At 37.2% G+C, this 22,533-nt stretch overlaps 1 protein-coding gene across 2 annotated transcripts in view; it reads left to right on the top strand.

Moving 5' to 3' along the window:
* RB1CC1 (RB1 inducible coiled-coil 1) overlaps window positions 1–22,533 on the top strand; it is a 103,575-nt gene that overhangs the window by 40,059 nt on the left and 40,983 nt on the right. For both annotated transcript variants that reach the window (XM_025393831.1, XM_025393832.1), the window contains exons 7-12: window positions 1,051–1,480; window positions 7,158–7,328; window positions 19,946–20,130; window positions 20,359–20,545; window positions 20,633–20,714; window positions 20,966–21,027. In XM_025393831.1, coding sequence (XP_025249616.1) covers window positions 1,051–1,480; window positions 7,158–7,328; window positions 19,946–20,130; window positions 20,359–20,545; window positions 20,633–20,714; window positions 20,966–21,027 — 1,117 coding nt within the window. The remainder of the gene's footprint in view (window positions 1–1,050; window positions 1,481–7,157; window positions 7,329–19,945; window positions 20,131–20,358; window positions 20,546–20,632; window positions 20,715–20,965; window positions 21,028–22,533) is intronic.

Below are 22,533 nucleotides of genomic sequence, written 5' to 3'. Positions count from 1 at the left end.
TTCTTTTGTTTTTTTAAATTTGGGTAACCTTTTAAATTCACATTTCTCTTTTTTGTGGTATGAATATTAGATAGATTTTGGCCTTAAAAAGGGAAAAATCTTGGGAGGAAAGAGAAGGATTCATTAAGACTGGAAAGATCTTTTTAAAGTTTAAATGAGAACCTTTTCAAGTAACTTTTTCTATGGGTTCTATTAGCTGTATCAATTTAAGGTAGGGACCTACATCATATTGCATATGATTTTATAGAAGTTAAATCACTAAGATTTCATATATTCCCCATGCTTTTGACAACATAAACCTATTTTTAGGGTGTTATGAGTACAAGAGTATCTTTATTAGGATTGTTATTTTTATCCTGTGCTTTCAATATATCAGATATATTTGATTTTCTTAAGGCCATAAGGTTATATTCTAAGATACTGCTATGGTGAATCTTTTTGTAAATTTAAATTTGTTATCTTTAAGGTTTTATAAAAGCCTAGTGTTCACTACTTTAATATAGCTAGCTTTACTTTAGAGTGTTTTTTGTTTGTTTGTTTTTGTTTTTGTTTCGAGATGGAGCCTTGCTCTGTCACCCAGGCTGGAGTGCAGTGGCGCCATCTCAGCTCACTGCAACCTCCGCCTCCCAAGTTCAAGCGATTTTTGTGCCTCAGCCTCCCGAGTAGCTGGGATTACAGGTGCCTGCCACCACACCCGGCTAATTTGTGTATGTTTAGTAGAAATGGGGCTTTGCCATGTTGGCCGGGCTGGTCTCGAACTCCTGACCTCAAATGATTTGCTGGCCTCCACCTCCCAAAGTGCTGGCATTACAGGTGTGAGCCACTACGCCCGGCCCTAGAGTGATATTTTAATGTATTAATGATAGCCTCTCTCTGCTAAACTAGACTTCTTTTAGTGAATAGCTAACTCATAGACTAGTTTATGTATGTATAATGTTATGGAGAGGTGGTGAGATTTGTGTGTGTAATAATATGTGATTTCATTCAAACATGCTAATTCCTAACTAGAGCAGTCTCATAGTTTTACTGACAGATCTTTTGTATTTTAAGTTTAGGAACTGCAGTTTCAGTAATGGCCAAGATTCCACTATTGGAGTGCCTAACCAGACATAGTTACAGAGAATGTTTGGGAAGACTGGATTCTTTACCTGAACATGAAGCCCCGGAAAAAGCTGAGATGAAAAGATCCACTGAACTGGTGCTCTCTCCTGATATGCCTAGAACAACTAACCAATCTTTGTTAACCTCATTTCCCAAGTCAGTGGAACACGTGTCCCCAGATACCACAGATGCTGAAAGTGGCAAAGAGATTAGGGAATCTTGTCAAAGTACTGTTCATCAGCAAGATGAAGCTACGATAGACACTAAAGATGGTGATCTGCCCTTTTTTAATGTTTCTTTGTTAGACTGGATAAATGTTCAAGATAGACCTAATGATGTGGAATCTTTGGTCAGGAAGTGCTTTGATTCTATGAGCAGGGTAAGTAATGTTAATTTGATATTTCTGTTGTCATTTTACTATCCTAAATATTTTATGTACTGAGAGAATGGGTATTACCTTTTAGTAGAAATTAGTGAGCCTTGGAGTGAAACTTTTAACATAGGTTGAATCAAATTAATTCATAATTTTATTTATGAATTGATTATAAATTTGTGAAGATTATTTGAGATTAATAGGAAAATTTCTAGTGCAATAAGAATAATTTACATACAGTAAACTGTACAGGTCTTGAGTGGTTCATGCAAGGAATAACCACCACACAAATTAAAATACTGAAAATTTGATTGCCCAGAAAGTCCCCTTGTGCCTCTTTCCAGTCACCATTTCCTTAGAGGCAACTTCTTTCTGACTTTTAAAGAAGAAATTTTAAGTACTGCATCTGCCTGAGATCTTTAAAATTTGAAACGTAGATACTGTGTTTTTAGTTGTATTTTATAATTATAGTGAGCTTGTATTTTGGATTAAGGTCTTCTCCAGCACACCTGAAAACCTTTTAAACCTGAGAAATAAATATCCCTTCATATCTGATCCGTAAACTGATGCAAAATCTTTGACACCAGGAAGGAAGTTGATGGGGCATGTTTCATTGTTACAGAAATATTAAATAATGTTGTGAAGACTACTGTTGTCAAAAGATAATTGTTAAAAATAGTTAAACTTTTCAAGGAGCACGCAGTCGAAAAAGAGTTCATCTTTGATTCACTATTTAGAGCAGGATAGCACATTGTCTGGGATGCCTAAAAAAGAATACATACATTGCTGTTAAAGGTATAGGATACAGTAAAATGGAAAACTAAAAATCTAGGTTTTGTAATTCTTTCAGTGTCCAGTTTCTTGATGACATTCTATAGGCTAAGCATTTCTTTCCATTAAGACATGTTTGTCAGAGAAGTATGTAATATGTTATGCAAAGATTGATCACTGCCAAAAATGAATGAAAGTTAGTGTTCCTGCTTAAACTATTGACTTTGTAGTAGCCTGAAAATACCATTTATGATTGTAGATAATCACTTACATGATTGTGATCAGAATAATTGAGATATTTTGTTTTGTTTTGTTTTGTTTTTTGAGATAGGGTCTCACCCTGTCGCCCAGGCTGGAGTACAGTGGCATGATTATAGCTCACTGCTGCCTCTACCTCCCAGGCTGAGGCAACCCTCCCACCTCAGCCTCCTGAGTATCTGGGACCACAGGCACACACCACCACATCCAGCTAATTTTTTCATTGTTTGCACAGACGGGGTCTTCTTCCTATGTTGTTCAGCCTGGTCTCAAAACTCCTGGGCTCAAGCAGTTCTCTTGCCTTAGCCTCCCAAAGTGCTGAGATTACAGGCATGAGCCACTGCACCTGGCCTGTCATATTTTCTATAATTAAACTGTGCCAGATGTCAGAACAGAGTTATATATATGAAGAGAACCTGAAATCGGCTTTGTATTTCCATGTTTAGTGTGAAATCTCACAGAGTCATAGATTTTTTTCACTTTGTATGACTAAAGGAAAGGAACAGTGATCCTCTGACTTAATGAAAAGTCAACCAGGCACAGTGGCCTGTACCAGTAATCCCAGTGACTTGGGAGGCTGAGGTGAGAGGATCACATGAGGCAAGAAATTCAAGACCAGCTTGGGCAACATAGTGAGACTCCATCTCTAATGAATGAATGAATAAATAAATGTCAGAAATATTTATACCTTCAGAAAATAGCTATAGTGTTATTACTAAGCAATCCCTTTTTTCTTTTTAGAGGTTAATGCTACTTTGAATAGGCATAGCAACAACATCTGAAGTCTTTGTAATATTTTACATGACCATTATATTACAAAAGCAAAATACAAATTTTATTTGGTTATTCTTGTTTGTTTCAAAATTAGCTAACATGACTTTAAAGTGGTGCCTATAATGGTGCCTAACATGACTTTAAAGTGGTGCCTATACTCACTAGTTACATATGCCCATTAGATTTTTTTATTACTTGCTCTATCAAGAAGAGTAGCTATTGGATGCTGGGCCTATTACCTAGGTGCTGGGATGATCTGTGCAGCAAACCACCATGGCACACATTTACACATTTATGTAACAAACCAGCACATGCTGCACGTGTACGCCAGAGTTTAAAATAAATGTTTGAAATAAAACAATATATATTCTAAAGCAATTAAAATCCATTTTGGAAAAATTTATGTATATATTTTTATTTATATTTTACAAAATGCATGATCTATAAATGTGATGTATTGCATAATGAATGGCATTTTGCCTTGATGTTTTTATTAGATCGATATTTTTCTCAGGAGTACTATACTTTTTCTTGATAACACTAGTGGCATTTCTGAAGATGAACTGAGTATGAGATTTCTCTCTGATTGGAGATGGTTTTTTACGCCTGTTTTATTAAACAGTTGTCCAAAACAACTAACCTACTTGATATCTGATTGCAATAGCGCTGTTTGCCAATGAAGTAATAAAAACATATGCCAAGATTTTTTATCCGTAAAAGGAAATTCAGTTTAAATCTATCGTTTTTGCAGATTAATTCCAATTGTAGCAGTATTTGTATCATGTATTTTCAACTGCCAAATTAAAATGTCTTTCTCGGGAAATTAGTCAAGACATAGGTGTTTTGGAAATTAGGATTTGTAATCACAGGGGCTCAAATCTGGGCATTGACATTCATTTACTACCTCTGTCATCCATAAGTCACTTAACATGGGATTCCTAGTTTTATATTTTTGTGGATTAAGAGATGCTAGTTTTGTGAATTATTGTTTTTCCCCCATTTTATCTATCAGAAAAAATTTAGAATTGTTGCTGCATTTTTGTAGACTCACATTTTTAGATTTTAGTGTATTCTTGCTAAAAAGATTCTTTTTTTTGTTTTTGTTTTTTGAGATGGAGTCTCGCTCTGTCACCCAGGCTGGAGTGCAGTGGCACGATCTCGGCTCACTGCAGCCTTCACCTACCGGGTAGCTGGGATTACAGGCGCCTGCCACCACCAGCAAATTTTTGTATTTTTTAGTAGAGATAGAGTTTGGCTATATTGGCCAGGCTGGCTTTGAACTCCTGACCTCAGGTGATTCGCCTGGCTCAGCCTCCCAAAGTGCTGGGATTACAGGTGTGAGCCACTGACCTGGTTTTAAGATTATGCTTGAGTGTTCTGTTTCAGATTATACTACAGAAGGCACACTGATTTGTATTTCCGGCGATTAATAATTGGAAGCGTCTGCATTTAGCACATTTCTAAACTGTCTAGGTTAATGCCAGCATAATTTATTGAGCTTTAGCATTTCTTTCAGACAACTTGTGATTTTAAGGAATCTATGCAGGGGAGTGGGTTTAAAGGTGGGAGGCTTAAGAGAGAGTGTAAGAAACTTTGTTTTATAGTTTTTTTCTCAGTTAAAAATAATATTAGCCTTTGTAGATGCCAAAGAGCCCAAGAATAAAAATTAGTGTATCACTGCCTGTTAATTATTCAAAATCGGCTAAATAATTACTAATGAGATTCTGTGGTTTAAATATATGTAATCTAAAACATTTCTTCAAAGATTTTTATTACCTGTGGACAAATGGAATAAAATATTAAGTGCAGTGAAATTTTAGGAAGTCAGCTGGGGACGGTGACTCATGCCTATAATCCTAGCATTTTGGGAGGCCAAGGTGGGAGTATTGCCTGAGCCCAGGAGTTTGAGACCAGCCTAGGTAACAGGGTGAGACCCATGTCTACAAAAAATTGTTCTAAAATTAGCTGATTGTGGCGGCACATGCCTGTAGTCCCAGCAGTTAGGGATGCTGAGGCCGTAGGATCGCTGGAGCTTATAGTATGAACTGTGATCATGCCACTGCACTCCATCTTGGGCAACAGAGCCAGAACTTGGCTCAAAAAAAAATGTTTTTTAGGAAGTTATGCAAACTTTTTAGTGAATCATCAAATACTCTCCTATGTTTGTCAGTGCAGTTATACTTTCAATGAATTAAGTTAGTTCAGATACGTCGTATTCCGGAGCCCTTGTTTTTGGTTTGTTTTAAGTTGTTGCTATGTTAAGTTTATGTATAATTGTAATTTTGCCCAGGTTGAACAGTTGAACCAATTTTCATCTTTATCGTTCTAATAATTTGTAACCAGGCTTTGATTTGCCTAGTACTCGGGTGTAGAAATATATACACATTGGACTCAGTTACCACAAAATTGAGAAAAGTGAGAAAATGTTCACAAATGTACAAGTTTCAGTTGAGACAACATTGTGCAAAACTAGTGGTGCCTATTCTGAAATAATGGTTTTGTTAATTTTTTTGGTGGTGTTAGACATGCAGCCTTTTATTTAACTGCACTGGATTTTTGATAATAACAATAAAGTAGTTTAATTTTAATTGCTTTTGTATGTTCTCTGCGTACAAGACTATGCATTAATCAATTTTTTTCAACTGTAGAGATTAGAGAAGGCGGCATGAAGGAGGTAGTATTTGTCTAGGATCTTTAAATAGAAGGAGAGATTGACTTAAACAGTATAAGAATTGTGAACAAAGATCAGAGATAGAAAAACACAGTTTATCTTGAAATGATAGACATTTCAGCTTGAAAAGATGAGAGGCTTGATTTTCTCTGATATCAGATCAATGAAGCTTTTGTTGTATTCTACATTTATTGGATATTTTCTGTGGGCAGAAGAAAGTCATTTGGGGGGTTTATTAGGAACAAGCATAGTAAGTCAATAATAGAAGGTTTCATGGTTGATACCCGCATGTAGTTATTAGTAAACAGAAACACAGCTTGAGAATTTGTGAGACTGATGAGTGATTGAAGTAGACTTGGGAGTTATCTCCAGAAAAGTTATACTTAACGCTGAAATCATATTGAGAACAGTAAAAATGGGCTTCTGAATCATCTATTTTAGAAAGATTAGACAGAGCAAAAGGAGCCAGAAAAGGATGCTATGAAGGAACCAGTAGAAGTAACTTCCCAGAGCCTGTAAGGTTGGGAAAAGGTTATCTGCCATGCTAACTGTTGAAGAGCCTCAAGTGAAGCAAGGTCATTGGTAGTTTTTGGCTGAGCGGTTTTTACGGAAAACGCAGACGGAAAGGCAGCCAGGTAAAATATTTTTTTAAGGGACCAGGAGCATTACTGGAAAATTTTATAGGTTTCATGAATTTCAGCAAATGTGTAGAATTAAAGCCAGGGAACAGGAGAGATGGAAGAGTGAGAAAGCATAATTGAGCAAGCAGATTCGTTGAGGAGCTAGAGATTGAGAATAAAGAAGTTTTATCTTCTGTCTCCAGGAGGGAGATAAGTTTGCCAAAGAAGTTTATATGTTTTAAAGAGAAGTTGCATTGATAAGAGAATTAATGATATTATGCTGACATTGAAAATACCTTTTTCTGAGAGATACTGAGAAGTGATTAAATTGTAACACTGATTGAAATGTGTGATTCCTGAAACTGTATTCCTAATTATGTATTCTAGTGTAAATTTAGTGTTGTCTAGGATGATATTTATCCTGTACTTGACCTTCTTATGAAAGTATAACTTAAGAGTACCCATGCTTTTGCTTTTTTATGTCTTTTATCACTTATTTTCTCTCTTAAGCTGTATGTCAGAATAGCATGAAATACATTTTAAACTATTTGCTGAAAATTGTATTCATATGTGTTTCCTTGTCGTTTAGCTTGATCCAAGGATTATTCGACCATTTATAGCAGAATGCCGTCAAACTATTGCCAAACTTGATAATCAGAATATGAAAGCCATTAAAGGGCTTGAAGATCGGCTCTACGCCCTGGACCAGATGATTGCTAGCTGTGGCCGACTGGTGAATGAACAGAAAGAGCTTGCTCAGGTACCTATTTTAGATTTTTCTCAGGAAAAGGAATTTGTAGTTTTTCTGTACACATGTTTTATGTGCAATATCAATTTGCTGTGTACCATATTTTCACTTTATCCTTGAATATTTGTAATGTATTGTTTGCTTGTAATAAAGCAGAAGGGCATGTTCTTAATGGTTGAGTTTCCTGTAGATAAACCATGAAACTGCTACTTGAGGCTGGGGGCAGAAATGAACATTTTTTGATATGTTGAAAGTGTATGATCCTATCAGTTACTGTGCTAAAAATTTGAATGCTTCCTACTACCCTCCCCCGCCATAGGACAAAGGATAAGAAATGAAATTTTTTAAGAATAGAAGGAAAATACAAAAGCTTGAAGAATTTACTAATACTTCTAATAGTAATACCTAGGTTTTAGATCTAATTTAATGCCACAATCCTAGAACTGTTGAAAAAGCGGATTTTAAAAAAAAAAGAAAAAAAAAAAAAAAGAAAAAGCGGATTTTAAACCAAAGGAAAGTGGTGGAATGGCTAAGAGTGATAAACGTGGACGTTTCTTAGCAAACCAGTGCCTCTCTTAAATTCATGATTGCCTGTCCTTCACCCACCATGACAAGCATTGTGGCAAAACCACCTATAGCTGAATAGTTGAATGTCATAATCAGATTCTGACACCTGTTTTTCTAGTTTAATTTTCCTTGCCAGTATTTTTCCTCTAATTGTGTTCTTTCATTGGAACATATAAATAGTTACATCCCCATATTAACTTTTTTCCTTTTTTCGTAAGGTAAAACATACTTCCTTGGCATCATAGTTAAGGCTGATGTAAATTAGAATGTCCTTTAGTATTTCCTTTTAGTGATATGTTCAGTTCTGTCGTTTGAAAATCTCTTTAAATCACCTTGATTTCTGGAGGATATTTTTACCTGGTTCATGTAAAATTCTAGGTTGTTAGCATTTTATTTGTGGTCTTTTCTTTGCCTTTTGTTTGGTTTTTAGCAATTTTAGTATGAGGTGCCAAGATGTGGCATTCTTTGTATTTATCCTACTTTGGGCTTCTAGTGCATCTTGAATCTGTGGCTTAATGACTTACACCATTTGGGAAAAATCTGAGTCAGTTTCTCTTCAGCTCTTGCTTTTCCCTCGCTTGCTTTTCCTTCTCTTTCAGTGATTGCAGTTAGACGTGTTATACCTTTCACCATATCCGTTTCATTTACACTTGTTTCTTGTATTTTCTGTCTTTTTATCCATCTGTGCTTCGTTCTAGATATTTACCTTTAACCTACATTTTAACTTCTTCTCTTCCTTAGTGTTTAACTTAGCTAACTATTTGCTCATTTCTTATTTTTGTTCATTTTTGAGCTCTACAATTTCAGTTTGGTTCTTTTGTTTATATAGTTTCATATTCTCTACCCCCAAATATTTAGTCTTAGCCATTCATCATCTCTTTGATCACATTAATAAGCATATAGCAATTTAAGTCTTTATCTGTTCACTGTGTTGCCTGTTCTTGTGTGTCTGTTTATCTTTGGTGGTGTTTCTTTTTTTTTTGAGAGGAAGTTTCGCTCTTGTTGCCCAGCCTGGAGTGCAGTGGCGCTGTCTCATCTTGCTGCAACCTCTGCCTCCTGGGTGCAAGCGATTCTCTTGCCTCAGCCTCCCAAACAGCTGGGATTACAGGCATGCACCAGCATGCCTTGTTAATTTTGTATTTTTAGTAGAGACAGGGTTTTTCCATGTTGGTCAGGCTGGTCTTGAACTCAGGTGATCCACCTGCCTCGGCCTCCCAAAGTGCTGGAATTACAGTGTGAGCCACAGCGCCCAGCCATATATTTGGTGGTGTTTCTTATAATTCTCACTCTTAACATTCTTGCATTTTCATGTACCTGATTTTTTTTTTTAATAAGAAAAATCAAAGAAATATTATGAGGCCTAGGATAACATTTTCTTCTGCAGAGAATTTATATTTGCTTTTGGTATGTACTTTGAGCAGTTACCATCGTAAATTACTTTAGTTCAGTTTCAGAGATTTGGATGATTGGAAGCTGGTATTCTAGTTCTTGGGATGGCCGTTCTACTTTTAGTTTACCCTTAATCATAGGATATAGGTTTTAGGGATCTGAACGCAAACAAATTCTCTTCCATTGTACCTTCCCTTGGCTGGCTCTGGTCTTCAATTTTCAATTTTCTAGCCCTTCAGGGAAGTCAGGACTGCTGACTGCTTATTTTTAATGTTGGACTCCTCTTCAAGAATCAACAGAATTCCTCAGAGCAAAGCATTCCTAGTCACCTAACTTCTCCTCTCGGTTTCGTTCTCCTGGATTCTAGCCCTTTCACTGTGCCTGGCTTCTTCACTGCCTTCCTAGATCTCCCATCCCTAAAGCCACAGGGAGCTTGATCGACATTATACACTACCATTACTGGAGACAGAACTCTGCATTCCTGATCTTTTGCTTCTTCTGCAGTGTTGTTGTTTTTTAACTTCCATAGAGTGAATCAAACAAAATTTATTTAACCATACTTCTTTTGGTGATTATTTAGTTTGTTTCAGTTTTTCCATATTAGAAATATTCATTGAATATCTCAATATACCCATTTTTACGTGCATGTTCTAGTATTTCTGTAGGCACAATCTCCAGTAGTGGGATTGTTGGATTAAGGTGTTTGTTCATTTTAAATATTAATTAATAATGTTCTAATGCCTGCTATAGAAGCAAAATCAGTCAACACTTCCAGTATGTAAGGAGAAGAGTAATTTCTCTGTTATCAGTGTTTGCCATGTATTTACTCTGAATTGTCATTCTCCACATTTTCTTCTTCATGTTTTTGTTAGAATTTTTCATATATTGTTTAGATAATTCTTTATTATAGATTATACAGATACTTGTCTGTTGATAATTTATATGGATTGAAAATCAGAAGCTTTAAATTTTGGTGCAGTCAAATTCATTCCTATATTCATATTATGAACTCATCATTCTATAAAATCCTATGGGGGGGGCGGAGCAAGATGGCCAAATAGGAACAGCTCCAGTCTCCAACTCCCAGTGCGAGCGACACAGAAGACAGGTGATTTCTGCATTTTCAACTGAGGTACTGGGTTTATCTCACTAGGGAGTGCCTGACAATCAGTGCTGGTCAGCTGCTGCAGCCGGACCAGCAATAGCTGAAGCAGGGCGAGGCAGCGCCTCACCTGGGAAGCGCAAGGGGGAAGGGAATCCCTTTTCCTACCCAGGGGAACTGAGACACACAACACCTGGAAAATCGGGTAACTCCTACCCCAATACTGCGCTCTACCAAGGATCTTAGCAAATGGGCACACCAGGAGACTATATCCCACACTTGGCCAGGAGGGTCCCACGCCCACGGAGCCTCCCTCATTGCTAGCACAGCAGTCTGCGATCTCGCAGCAAGGCAACAGCGAGGCTGGGGGAGAGGCGCTCGCCATTGCTGAGGCTTAAGTAGATGAACAGGGTGGCTGGGAAGCTCCAACTGGGTGGAGCTCACAGCAGCTCAAGGAGTCCTGCCTGTCTCTGTAGACTCCACCTCTGTGGACAGGGCACAGCTAAACAACAACAACAAAAACCAGCTGAAACCTCTGCACACGCAAACGACTCTGTCTGACAGCTTTGAAAAGAGCAGTGGATCTCCCAACACGGAGGTTGACATCTGAGAACGGACAGACTATCTGCTCAAGTGGGTCCCTGACGCCTGAGTAGCCTAACTGGGAGACATCCCCCACTAGGGGCAGACCGAGACCCCACACCTCACACGGTGGAGTACACCCCTGAGAGGAAGCTTCCATAGCAAGAATCAGACAGAGGTACACTCGCTATTCAGCAATATTCTATCTTCTGCAGCCTCTGCTGCTGATACCCAGGCAAACAGGGTCTGGAGTNTTGGAAAACACTCTTCAGGATATCATCCAGGAGAACTTCCCCAACCTGATAGGGCAGGCCAACATTCAAATCCAGGAAATACAGAGAACGCCACAAAGATACTCCTCGAGAAGAGCAACTCCAAGACACATAATTGCCAGTATCACCAAAGTTGAAAGGAAGGAAAAAATCTTTTTTTTTTTTTTTTTTTTTTTTTGAGACGGAGTCTCTCTCTGTCGCCCGGGCTGGAGTGCAGTGGCCGGATCTCAGCTCACTGCAAGCTCCGCCTCCCAGGTTCCCGCCATTCTCCTGCCTCAGCCTCCCGAGTAGCTGGGACTACAGGCGCCCGCCACCTCGCCCGGCTAATTTTTTTTTATTTTTTAGTAGAGACGGGGTTTCACCGTGTTAGCCAGGATGGTCTCGATCTCCTGACCTCGTGATCCGCCCGTCTCGGCCTCCCAAAGTGCTGGGATTACAGGGAAAAAATCTTAAGGGCAGCCAGAGAGAAAGGTCGGGTCACACACAAAGGGAAGCCCATCAGACTAACAGCAGATCTCTGGGCAGAAACTCTACAAGCCAGAAAAGAGTGGGGACCAATATTCAACATTCTTAAAGAAAAGAATTTTCAACCCAGAATTTCATATCCAGCCAAAATAAGTTTCATCAGTGAAGGAGAAATAAAATCCTTTACAGATAAGCAAATGCTTAGAAATTTTGTCACCACCAGGCCTGCCTTACAAGAGACCCTGAAGGAAGCACTAAACATGGAAAGGAACAACCGGTACCAGCCATTACAAAAACATGCCAAAATGTAAAGACCATCGAGGTTAGGAAGAAACTGCATCAACTAACGAGCAAAATAACCAGCAAATATCACAGTGACAGGAACAAGTTCACACATAAAAATATTAACCTTAAATGTAAATGGACTAAATGATCCAATTAAAAGACACAGACTGGCAAATTGGATGAAGAGTCAAGCCCATCAGTTTGCTGTATTCAGGAGACCCATCTCACATGCAGAGACATACATAGACTCAAAATAAAGGGATGGAGGAAGGTCTACCAAGCAAATGGAGAACAAAAAAAAAAGCAGGGGTTGCAATACTAGTCTCTGATAAAACAGACTTTAAACCATCAAAGATCAGAAGAGACAAAGAAGGCCATTACATAATGGTAAAGGGATCAATTCAACAGGAAGAGCTAACTATTCTAAATATATATGCACCCAATACAGGAGCACCTGGATTCATAAAGCAAGTCCTTAAAGACTTAAAAAAAGACTTAGACTCCCATACAATAATAATGGGAGACTTCAACACCCCACTGTCAACATTAGACAGATCAACGAGACAGAAAGTTAACAAGGATATCCAGGAATTGAACTCATCTCTGCAGCAAGCAGACCCAATAGACATCTACAGAACTCTCCACCCCAAATCAACAGAATATACATTCTACTCAGCACCACATCACACTTATTCCAAAATTGACCACATAATTGGAAGTAAAGCACTCCTCAGCAAATGTACAAGAACAGAAATTATAACAAACTGTCTCTCAGACCACAGTGCAATCAAACTAGAACTCAGGACTAAGAAACTCAATCAAAACCGCTCAACTACATGGTAACTGAACAACCTGCTCCTGAATGACTACTGGGTACATCACGAAATGAAGGCAGAAATAAAGATGTTCTTTGAAACCAATGAGAACAAAGATACAACATACCAGAATCTCTGGGACACATTTAAAGCAGTGTGTAGAGGGAAATTTATAGCACTAAATGCACACAAGAGAATGCTGGAAAGATCTAAAATTGACACTCTAACATCACAATTAAAAGAACTAGAGAAGCAAGAGCAAACACATTCAAAAGCTAGCAGAAGGCAAGAAATAACTAAGATCAGAGCAGAACTGAAAGAGATAGAGACACAAAAAACCCTCCAAAAAATCAATGAATCCAGGAGTTGGTTTTTTGAAAAGATCAACAAAATTGATAGACCGCTAGCAAGACTAATAAAGAAGAAAAGAGAGAAGAATCAAATAGACGCAATAAAAAATGATAAATGGGTTATCACCACCGACCCCACAGAAATACAAACTACCATCAGAGAATACTATAAATACCTCTACGCGAATAAACTAGAAAATCTAGAAGAAATGGATAATTTCCTGGACACTTACACTCTCCCAAGACTAAACCAGGAAGAAGCTGAATTCCTGAATAGACCAATAGCAGGCTCTGAAATTGAGGCAATAATTAATAGCCTAACAACCAAAAAAAGTCCAGGACCAGATGGATTCACAGCTGAATTCTACCAGAGGTACAAGGAGGAGCTGGTACCATTCCTTCTGAAACTATTCCAATCAATAGAAAAAGAGGGAATCCTCCCTAACTCATTTTATGAGGCCAACATCATCATCCTGATACCAAAACCTGGCAGAGACACAACAAAAAAAGAGAATTTTAGACCAATATCCCTGACGAACATCGATGCAAAAATCCTCCATAAAATACTGGCAAACCGGATCCAGCAGCACATCAAAAAGCTTATCCACCATGATCAAATGGGCTTCATCCCTGGGATGCAAGGCTGGTTCAATATACGCAAGTCAATAAACATAATCCAGCATATAAACAGAACCAAAGACAAAAACCGCATGATTATCTCAATAGATGCAGAAAAGGCTTTTGACAAAATTCAACAGCCCTTCATGCTAAAAACGCTCAATAAATTCGGTATTGATGGAACATATCTCAAAATCATAAGAGCTATTTATGACAAACCCACAGCCAATATCATACTGAATGGGCAAAAACTGGAAAAATTCCCTTTGAAAACTGGCACAAGACAGGGATGCTCTCTCTCACCACTCCTATTCAACATAGTGTTGGAAGTTCTGGCTAGGGCAATCAGGCAAGAGAAAGAAATAAAGGGTATTCAGTTAGGAAAAGAAGAAGTCAAATTGTCCCTGTTTGCAGATGACATGATTGTATATTTAGAAAACCCCATTGTCTCAGCCCAAAATCTCCTTAAGCTGATAATCAACTTCAGCAAAGTCTCAGGATACAAAATTAATGTGCAAAAATCACAAGCATTCTTATACAACAGTAACAGACAAACAGAGAGCCAAATCATAAATGAACTTCCATTCACAATTGCTTCAAAGAGAATGAAATACCTAGGAATCCAACTTACTAGGGATGTAAAGGACCTCTTCAAGGAGAACTACAAGCCACTGCTCAGTGAAATCAAAGAGGACACAAACAAATGGAAGAACATACCATGCTTATGGATAAGAAGAATCAATATCGTGAAAATGGCCATACTACTCAAGGTAATTTATAGATTCAATGCCATCCCCATCAAGCTACCAATGAGTTTCTTCACAGAATTGGAAAAAACTGCTTTAAAGCTCATATGGAACCAAAAAAGAGCCCACATTGCCAAGACAATCCTAAGTCAAAAGAACAAAACTGGAGGCAGCATGCTACCTGACTTCAAACTATACTACAAGGCTACAGTAACCAAAACAGCATGGTACTGGTACCAAAACAGAGATATAGACCAATGGAATAGAACAGAGTCCTCAGAAATAATACCACACATCTACAGCCATCTGATCTTTGACAAACCTGACAAAAACAAGAAATGGGGAAAGGATTCCCTATTTAATAAATGGTGCTGAGAAAGTTGGCTAGCCATAAGTAGAAAGCTGAAACTGGATCCTTTCCTTACTCCTTATACAAAAATTAATTCAAGATGGATTAGAGACTTAAATGTTAGATCTAATACCATAAAAACCCTAGAAGAAAACCTAGGCAATACCATTCAGGACATAGGCATGGGCAAGGACTTCATGTCTAAAACACCAAAAGCAACGGCAACAAAAGCCAAAATTGACAAATGGGATCTCGTTAAGCTAAAGAGCTACTGCACAGCAAAAGAAACTACCATCAGAGTGAACAGGCAACCTACAGAATGGGAGAAAATTTTTGCAATCTACTCATCTGACAAAGGGCTAATATCCAGAACCTACAATGAACTCAGTCAAATTTACAAGAAAAAAACAACCCCATCGAAAAGTGGGCAAAGGATATGAACAGACAGTTCTCAAAAGAAGACATTCATACAGCCAACAGACACATGAAAAAATGCTCATCATCACTGGCCATCAGAGAAATGCAAATCAAAACCACAGTGAGATACTATCTCACACCAGTTATAATGGCAGTCATTAAAAAGTCAGGAAACAACAGGTGCTGGAGAGGATGTGGAGAAATAGGAACAGTTTTACACTGTTGGTGGGAGTGTAAACTAGTTCAACCATTATGGAAAACAGTATGACGATTCCTCAAGGATCTAGAACTAGAAGTACCATATGACCCAGCCATCCCATTACTGGGTGTATACCCAAAGGATTATAAATCATGCTGCTATAAAGACACATGCACATGTATGTTTATTGTGGCACTATTCACAATAGCAAAGACTTGGAATCAACCCAAATGTCCATCAGTGACAGACTGGATTAAGAAAATGTGGTACATATACACCATGGATACTATGCAGCCATAAGAAAGGATGAGTTTGTGTCCTTTGTAGGGACATGGATGCAGCTGGAAACCGTCATTCTCAGCAAACTATCGCAATAACAGAAAACCAAACACCGCATGTTCTCGCTCATAGGTGGGAACTGAACAATGAGATCACTTGGACTCGGGAAGGGGAACATCACACACCGGGGCCTATCATGGGGAGGGGAGAGGGGGGAAGGATTGTATTGGGAGTTATACCTGATGTAAATGACGAGTTGATGGGTGCTAACGAGTTGATGGGTGCAGCACACCAACATGGCACAAGTATACATATGTAACAAACCTGCACGTTATCCACATGTACCCTAGAACTTAAAGTATAATATAAAAAAAAAAAAAAAAGAAAGAAAATCTCAGCACCACACTGGCTTAAGTTAAGCCTTTTCCAAAGTGCAGCAAGCTGATCAGATGCGGATTACTTGTTTTTGTTCATTTTTTTATATTTTAAAATTATTGTTGCTTAAAAAAAAAAAATCCTATGGATTTCTTTATAACTGTTTCTCAGATGGAGTAAACCAGGGCTTTCAATTCTCTCTTTTTTTTTTTTTTTTTTTTGAGACAGAGTCTCGCTCTGCCGCCCAGGCTGGAGTGCAGTGGCGTGATCTTGGCTCACTGCAAGCTCCGCCTCCTGGGTTCACGCCATTCTCCTGCCTCAGCCTCCCGAGTAGCTGGGACTACAGGCGCCCGCCACCTCGCCCGGCTAGTTTTTTTGTATTTTTTAGTAGAGACGGGGTTTCACCGTGTTAGCCAGGATGGTCTCGATCTCCTGACCTCGTGATCCGCCCGTCTCGGCCTCCCAAAGTGCTGGGATTACAGGCTTGAGCCACCGCGCCCGGCCGGCTTTCAATTCTCTTACCTTAGACACTCCAGTTTTCTCTCTCTGCTTTTTCTTTGCTCCCCTTAATCTCTCAATATTTTAAAATATTGTTGTTAGTCCTCCTCCTTTGTATCACTTGAACAGTCGATTAGGCAGGTACGTTGGATGGTTTTGTATTTGTTAATAATATAAAAAGATATTTATTGCTGATATTGCCCTCAAGTCTACTTGGTTTCAGCAAATGGAGTTTTGTCATACAAGGAAAGGTATTTTTCTAGGAGTATAGTTGGGGTGATAATACTATTTTCTCAAAATGGAAGAATGCATTATTTGCATATTTGAGGTTTTCTTGTTTGCTTTCTAAATCTGACCATGTAACCTCCCTGAATCCAAACTGAAATAAAGTTGAGTGAGAATTTCTGTTCCGATGAAAATTACAAAGTTAGTTTTTGTTGTCTTATGCTCATAGAGCATCCTGTTTCTACATCTTCGTTCCCCCTAATTTATTTGTAGTATTTTGCTATTGTTTTAAACTATGGTAGCTCATGGACTATAAAGAACACCAAATGAATACTATAGATAATATTCTTACTTTTATAAAATATCTTTTCTTTCTTTGATACCTGAGTGGTATAGTCCTTTTAAACATTTTGAGGCAATTAAATATTTGATTATTTAAGTTCTCCAATGGATATTTTTTGATACTCCTAAGTATTCATAGTAAGTATATTTAGAAGTCATCTATGTTGTCTGATTGTATATTGGGAGCAAAATTGTAAGGCAGAAATGTAGACCCCGAGGTAGACAGATTTCAGTTGAGTGTGCCTGAGTGAATCTGCCTGTGAGAGGATTCAGTTAGTAAGATTATTTTCAGTGAGCTCATGAGAGAAAAGGGATACCCACTTGAAGCTAGGAGGTATATGGTAAGTGAGACAACTTTTCACAACTATATTGTCATGATTTGGCCTGCCAAGGGATGTACAGAGTCAAGGTTTTAGCAGAAGCATCACTTCCTCAGCCAGACGTTTCCAGTCCTGAAGTCTTGGTCACATCATCAGGTTTATTTTCTCTTAGTATGCTATACTTATCCTGTACCGCAATTGTAATTATTAATTACATGCTTTTTAATACAGTCTCTTTCCAGAATATAAGCTCCAAGGAGGCAGGACACTAGTCTGTCTTCTATTGCTCTATCTACAAGGCCTTACCACACATTCCTGATACATACATAGTAAGAACACATCAATACTTAATAAAATGAGAATTTGGATTTATGTTTTTTGAATTTGAGAAATGTTACAATTCTATCTAGCCTCTGGCTAGTGTAAAATTTTTATTTACAGATATTTCATCAGTTACTTTTGTTGCTGCCAATGGTATTTCCCTGTTGCAGATAGTTTGTCAGTACTTCCTTCAGAATGTGGTTGGTGAAAATTAGATAAATTCAGATTAGCCAGTTTTAGGAGTTGATTTAACATCTTGCTAAATACATTTACAATGTAGTATAATACATTCTAGCTACATAGCAATTAAAACTTAAAACCACTCCCAATTAAAAGGGAAAAGAAATTGTGGAAAGGGATTTATTATTTATTGCCTGAACATTTCATAAGATACAGACCATTTCAAATGCCTTTGAAGGGGTAATTTCTTAAAACCACAACATTTATGAGGATTTGTTGTAGACCCTTCTACATGGTTTTGGCAAAAAAACAAAAAACAAAACAAAACAAAACCTCACTCACCAAACCTATGAAGCTGTGTAACACTGGAGCCCTGAATATTCGTTCTCTAGCCATTCGTATCCTTGAGGGGTATCAGCAAAATTAGAAAATATCAGGGAGTTTTCTTCCCAAACCAAAGTTGGCAGAATGCATCTGTAACAGGATTGTGAGTACTGTAGTGCTATCATGTAGCTGTCAAACCTTATTTGTGTGTAGAAATATTAGTAATTAGTACTACATGATTTGTGAGGTTTTTTTCTATTTGGTCTGGATTATATTGAGGATGGTTGAGCAAATATGGAATTCAGTTTATTGAAAAACAGTATTTTTTCCTTCTTTTAGCAATACAGTACTTACATGCTTTGGTGTCAGGAAATCCTTTACTAATGGTCTAGAATTTAGATTTGGGATTGTTTCTGTATTTTTCATGGATTCAATAAAAAGTAATTGAAAACCAGACTTTGCGAAAGGAGATAAAAGTAGCAAATTGTTTTTTAATAGATTACGTTAAAGAAAAATTATAGTTGCAGTTAACCAAAGAGTATCTTGAAAGGAAAAAGCTTGCAGTTACTATAAAAATTGTCTTGTTTTCGGATATTGAACCAGTTTGGCTTTAATATACATCATTTAAATCTAAATATTGTAATATTTAGGAAAACATGAAACAGAGAACTACCAGAAAATTGGAAGACACACTTATCCTTTAGCTGGTCATAAAGTTAAGTTCCTAGAAGGATAATGATTTATTTACAGTATCAATAGAGCAATCAGATGGATGTACAAAACCTAAAGCATTATTACATATAAGCCACTTAGTATATAGCATAGGAAAAAACTTTGTGGTAGCAATAAAGTATGAAGTAATAACCTTATTAGGTTATCTTTGGACCACATATAAAGAAAAGTAAATATACTTGGTAGAGATGAAGGAAGATTATGACAAATCTATCGAAATTAATTAGTAACTTAAACAATCCCTACTTGACAGATACACCGTTTACCTACAAAAACAAATGAGTAAGGACAGCTAAGAAAAACCAAAAAAAAGGTTTTTCTACCAAATAATAAAGTATTAACTGTGTGCAAAATCACACAATTCAGTCATTGTCCTAGTGATGGGAGCACAGATCAGTGGAACAAAACATAGTCCAGAGATAACTGGAGAGGGCAGTGACTTTTCGATAAATATTATAAGGGCATTTTATTATTTTTGTATTTTGGGAAAGTATCTAATGTACTATTAAATCCCTCATTGTTTTTCAGTGACCTTGTTTTGTTTGTGCTGTGACTGACCGATAATGCTATAGGAGTCTAGACACACAGCTTCTAGTTCTCATCGACTACTAAATATGTCCTTGGCTAAGTGGCTTTATCTTTCCAGCCTTTGTTTTCTTCTAGTTTGAAAAATTAAAGATGAGCATAGGATTCTTAAAAATTCTAGGTCTTGTGCCATTTATGCATCTTCTACATTCAAGAAAAATAGAGGATTTAAAAATATTGTTAGAAGGCACAGAACAGGCTGTGTTTAACATAAAGATTTTCCACTTAACTGAATGTCCATACCTTTCATGAAACAAAATTAATGTCCTTTGAAACACTTTTTTTCTCAAAGGGATTTTTAGCTAATCAGAAGAGAGCTGAAAACTTAAAGGATGCATCTGTATTACCTGATTTATGCCTGAGTCACGCCAATCAGTTGATGATTATGTTGCAAAATCATAGAAAACTGTTAGATATTAAGCAGAAGTGTACCACTGCCAAACAAGAACTAGCAAATAACCTACATGTCAGACTGAAGTAAGTGATTCATTTATATATCTGTTTTAAGATGTTTAGAGTTGATGTTTATATTTATTTCTCCCAAATGATGGGGTAGTTTCCCTTGCCATTTTATTGAAATACCTTATTGATGAATTTTGTAGAGCTTATATATCTTGATTTATTTGGCTTAACTAAGTTAGTAAATTTACTAAGTAACTAAGTAAAGTTTTGTGAATTTTGAAAATAATGGATTTTATTCTCTAGGTGGTGTTGCTTTGTAATGCTTCATGCTGATCAAGATGGAGAAAAGTTACAAGCTTTGCTCCGCCTCGTGATAGAGCTGTTAGAAAGAGTCAAAATTGTTGAAGCTCTTAGTACAGTTCCTCAGATGTACTGCTTAGCTGTTGTTGAGGTTGTAAGAAGAAAAATGTTCATAAAACACTACAGGGAGGTATGGAAGTTGAATTCTATTTTAACTGTATATGAAGTTTAACGAATTGGTGTATGTTTATGTTTAACGTAAGCGTTCCTCTTCTAGTGGGCTGGTGCTTTAGTCAAAGATGGAAAGAGATTATATGAAGCAGAAAAATCAAAAAGGGAATCCTTTGGGAAATTATTTAGTAAGTGTTCATTAATAATTTCAATTACTTTTGTAAAGGAAAAAAGTTTTTGTAAGCTTGGATTTCTGTAGCATACTTGATGTATATGCTGTTAATTACCATTCCTTTTAAAATGTATAGAATTGAATCCATTGTTAAATTTTAAACTTGAAGTACTGTCAACTTTTAGTTTACTTTTTCAAAAACCAGAGATAATTTTTTGCCTTAAATAAAGCTCTAAAAATAACCATATTGTTAATTTCTTTATACAGGGAAGTCTTTTTTAAGAAATCGTCTGTTTAGGGGACTGGACTCCTGGCCCCCTTCCTTTTGTGTATGTATTTATTTTCTAACCATGACTAAATTCCGTATGTTTTAAAACCTTTTTTCCAGAAGTAGAGGCATGTATCAGAAACTTGCAGAAATTGTTGTGGTTTTAAAAAAATCAAAATAAAAGTTTTTTTGACTTTAAAAGTCAGCATAAAGCTTGATAAAAGTAAGCGTAAAGATTGATATTTGCATTTGTAATTTTTTATAAAGAATCTTCATAACACAGGAAGATAGCTTATACTGCACTGTTAGGATTGGTAGAAATAGATTCACTTAGTTTTTTTTGTTTTGTTGTCTCTTCCTTTTTTTCTTTCCATCCTTCCCTCCTCTTTCTTCCACTGCTCTTCTCCCTCCCTCCTCCTTTACAGCCTCTGCCTCCTCCTTGCCCTTCTATATTTTCACACCACCCCCCTTTTATATTTTGACAAATCAGAATAATAAAGCTTCAGTTAGACTTCACTGAAATTAAATATTAGTTTGGTATATTTCTTAACCATTATTATCTGGGGTCATTAATTTTATTACATGGGAAGAAACGTTTCCATGATCAAAGCAATATGGGGACTTTTACCCCCATCAGATGTACTGCTTAGCTGTGTTGTTGTTGTTTTGGGGACAGAGTCTTGCTCTGTTGTCCAGGCTGGAGTGCAGTGGCACGATCTCGTCTCACTGCAACCTCTACCTCCTGGGTTCAAACTATTCTTGTGCCTCGGCCTCCCAAGTAGCTGGGACTACAGGTGCCCGCCACCGCATCCGGCTAAGTTTTTGTATTTTAGTAGAGATAGGGTTTCACCATGTTGGCCAGCTGATCTCAAACTCCTGGCCCCAAGTGTTTTTGCCCACGTTGGCCTCCCAAATTGTTCAGGTTACAGGCGTGAACCACCACGCCCAGCTGTGCTTAGCTGTTAAACATGTTTCTGTACTGCAGGATTTCTTAGTGTTTTAAATGTATGTATTTTTTAATATCTAAGAATTGGTGACATAGCGATTCCCCTACTTATTTATCTGAGAACTCTTTTTATGAAGAACATCTTGGCATCTCCACATCTGCTTGAGTAATGATTTAAAACTATTGAAGTTTTTTTTTGATGCAACTCTTGGCAATTTTATAAATAATGAATTGGTAGGATTTACCAGTTAATATTTTTTATAGAAGCTAAAATTGACCAACACTTTGTCTTCTGGAGTATGTAATGGGAAGGTCAAGGGAACAGCAAATAAGAAAGTGTTACATGGGAAAAAAAATACATGTGTATATTTTAATATATTAGTGACTTTAACATGGTAAATATATATGTAAGTACATATATATTTACCATATATATATACACACACACACACACACGCACATACATACAGGATAGGAATACTGTAATTCCCATAAAATGATGCTAAACGCAGAGAAGGGGAGGAACAAGCGCATCCCTTGATCACTAGCAGTTCACGTCCCAGTTTACTAAAGGGTCAGAAAAATAATATGCCATATCTTTATTGAATGATATTTCTTTTT

Source organism: Theropithecus gelada, chromosome 8, assembly GCF_003255815.1.
Source record: "Theropithecus gelada isolate Dixy chromosome 8, Tgel_1.0, whole genome shotgun sequence".
Classification (NCBI taxonomy): Eukaryota; Metazoa; Chordata; class Mammalia; order Primates; family Cercopithecidae; genus Theropithecus; species Theropithecus gelada.
This window is presented reverse-complemented; position numbering and strand designations above follow the sequence as displayed.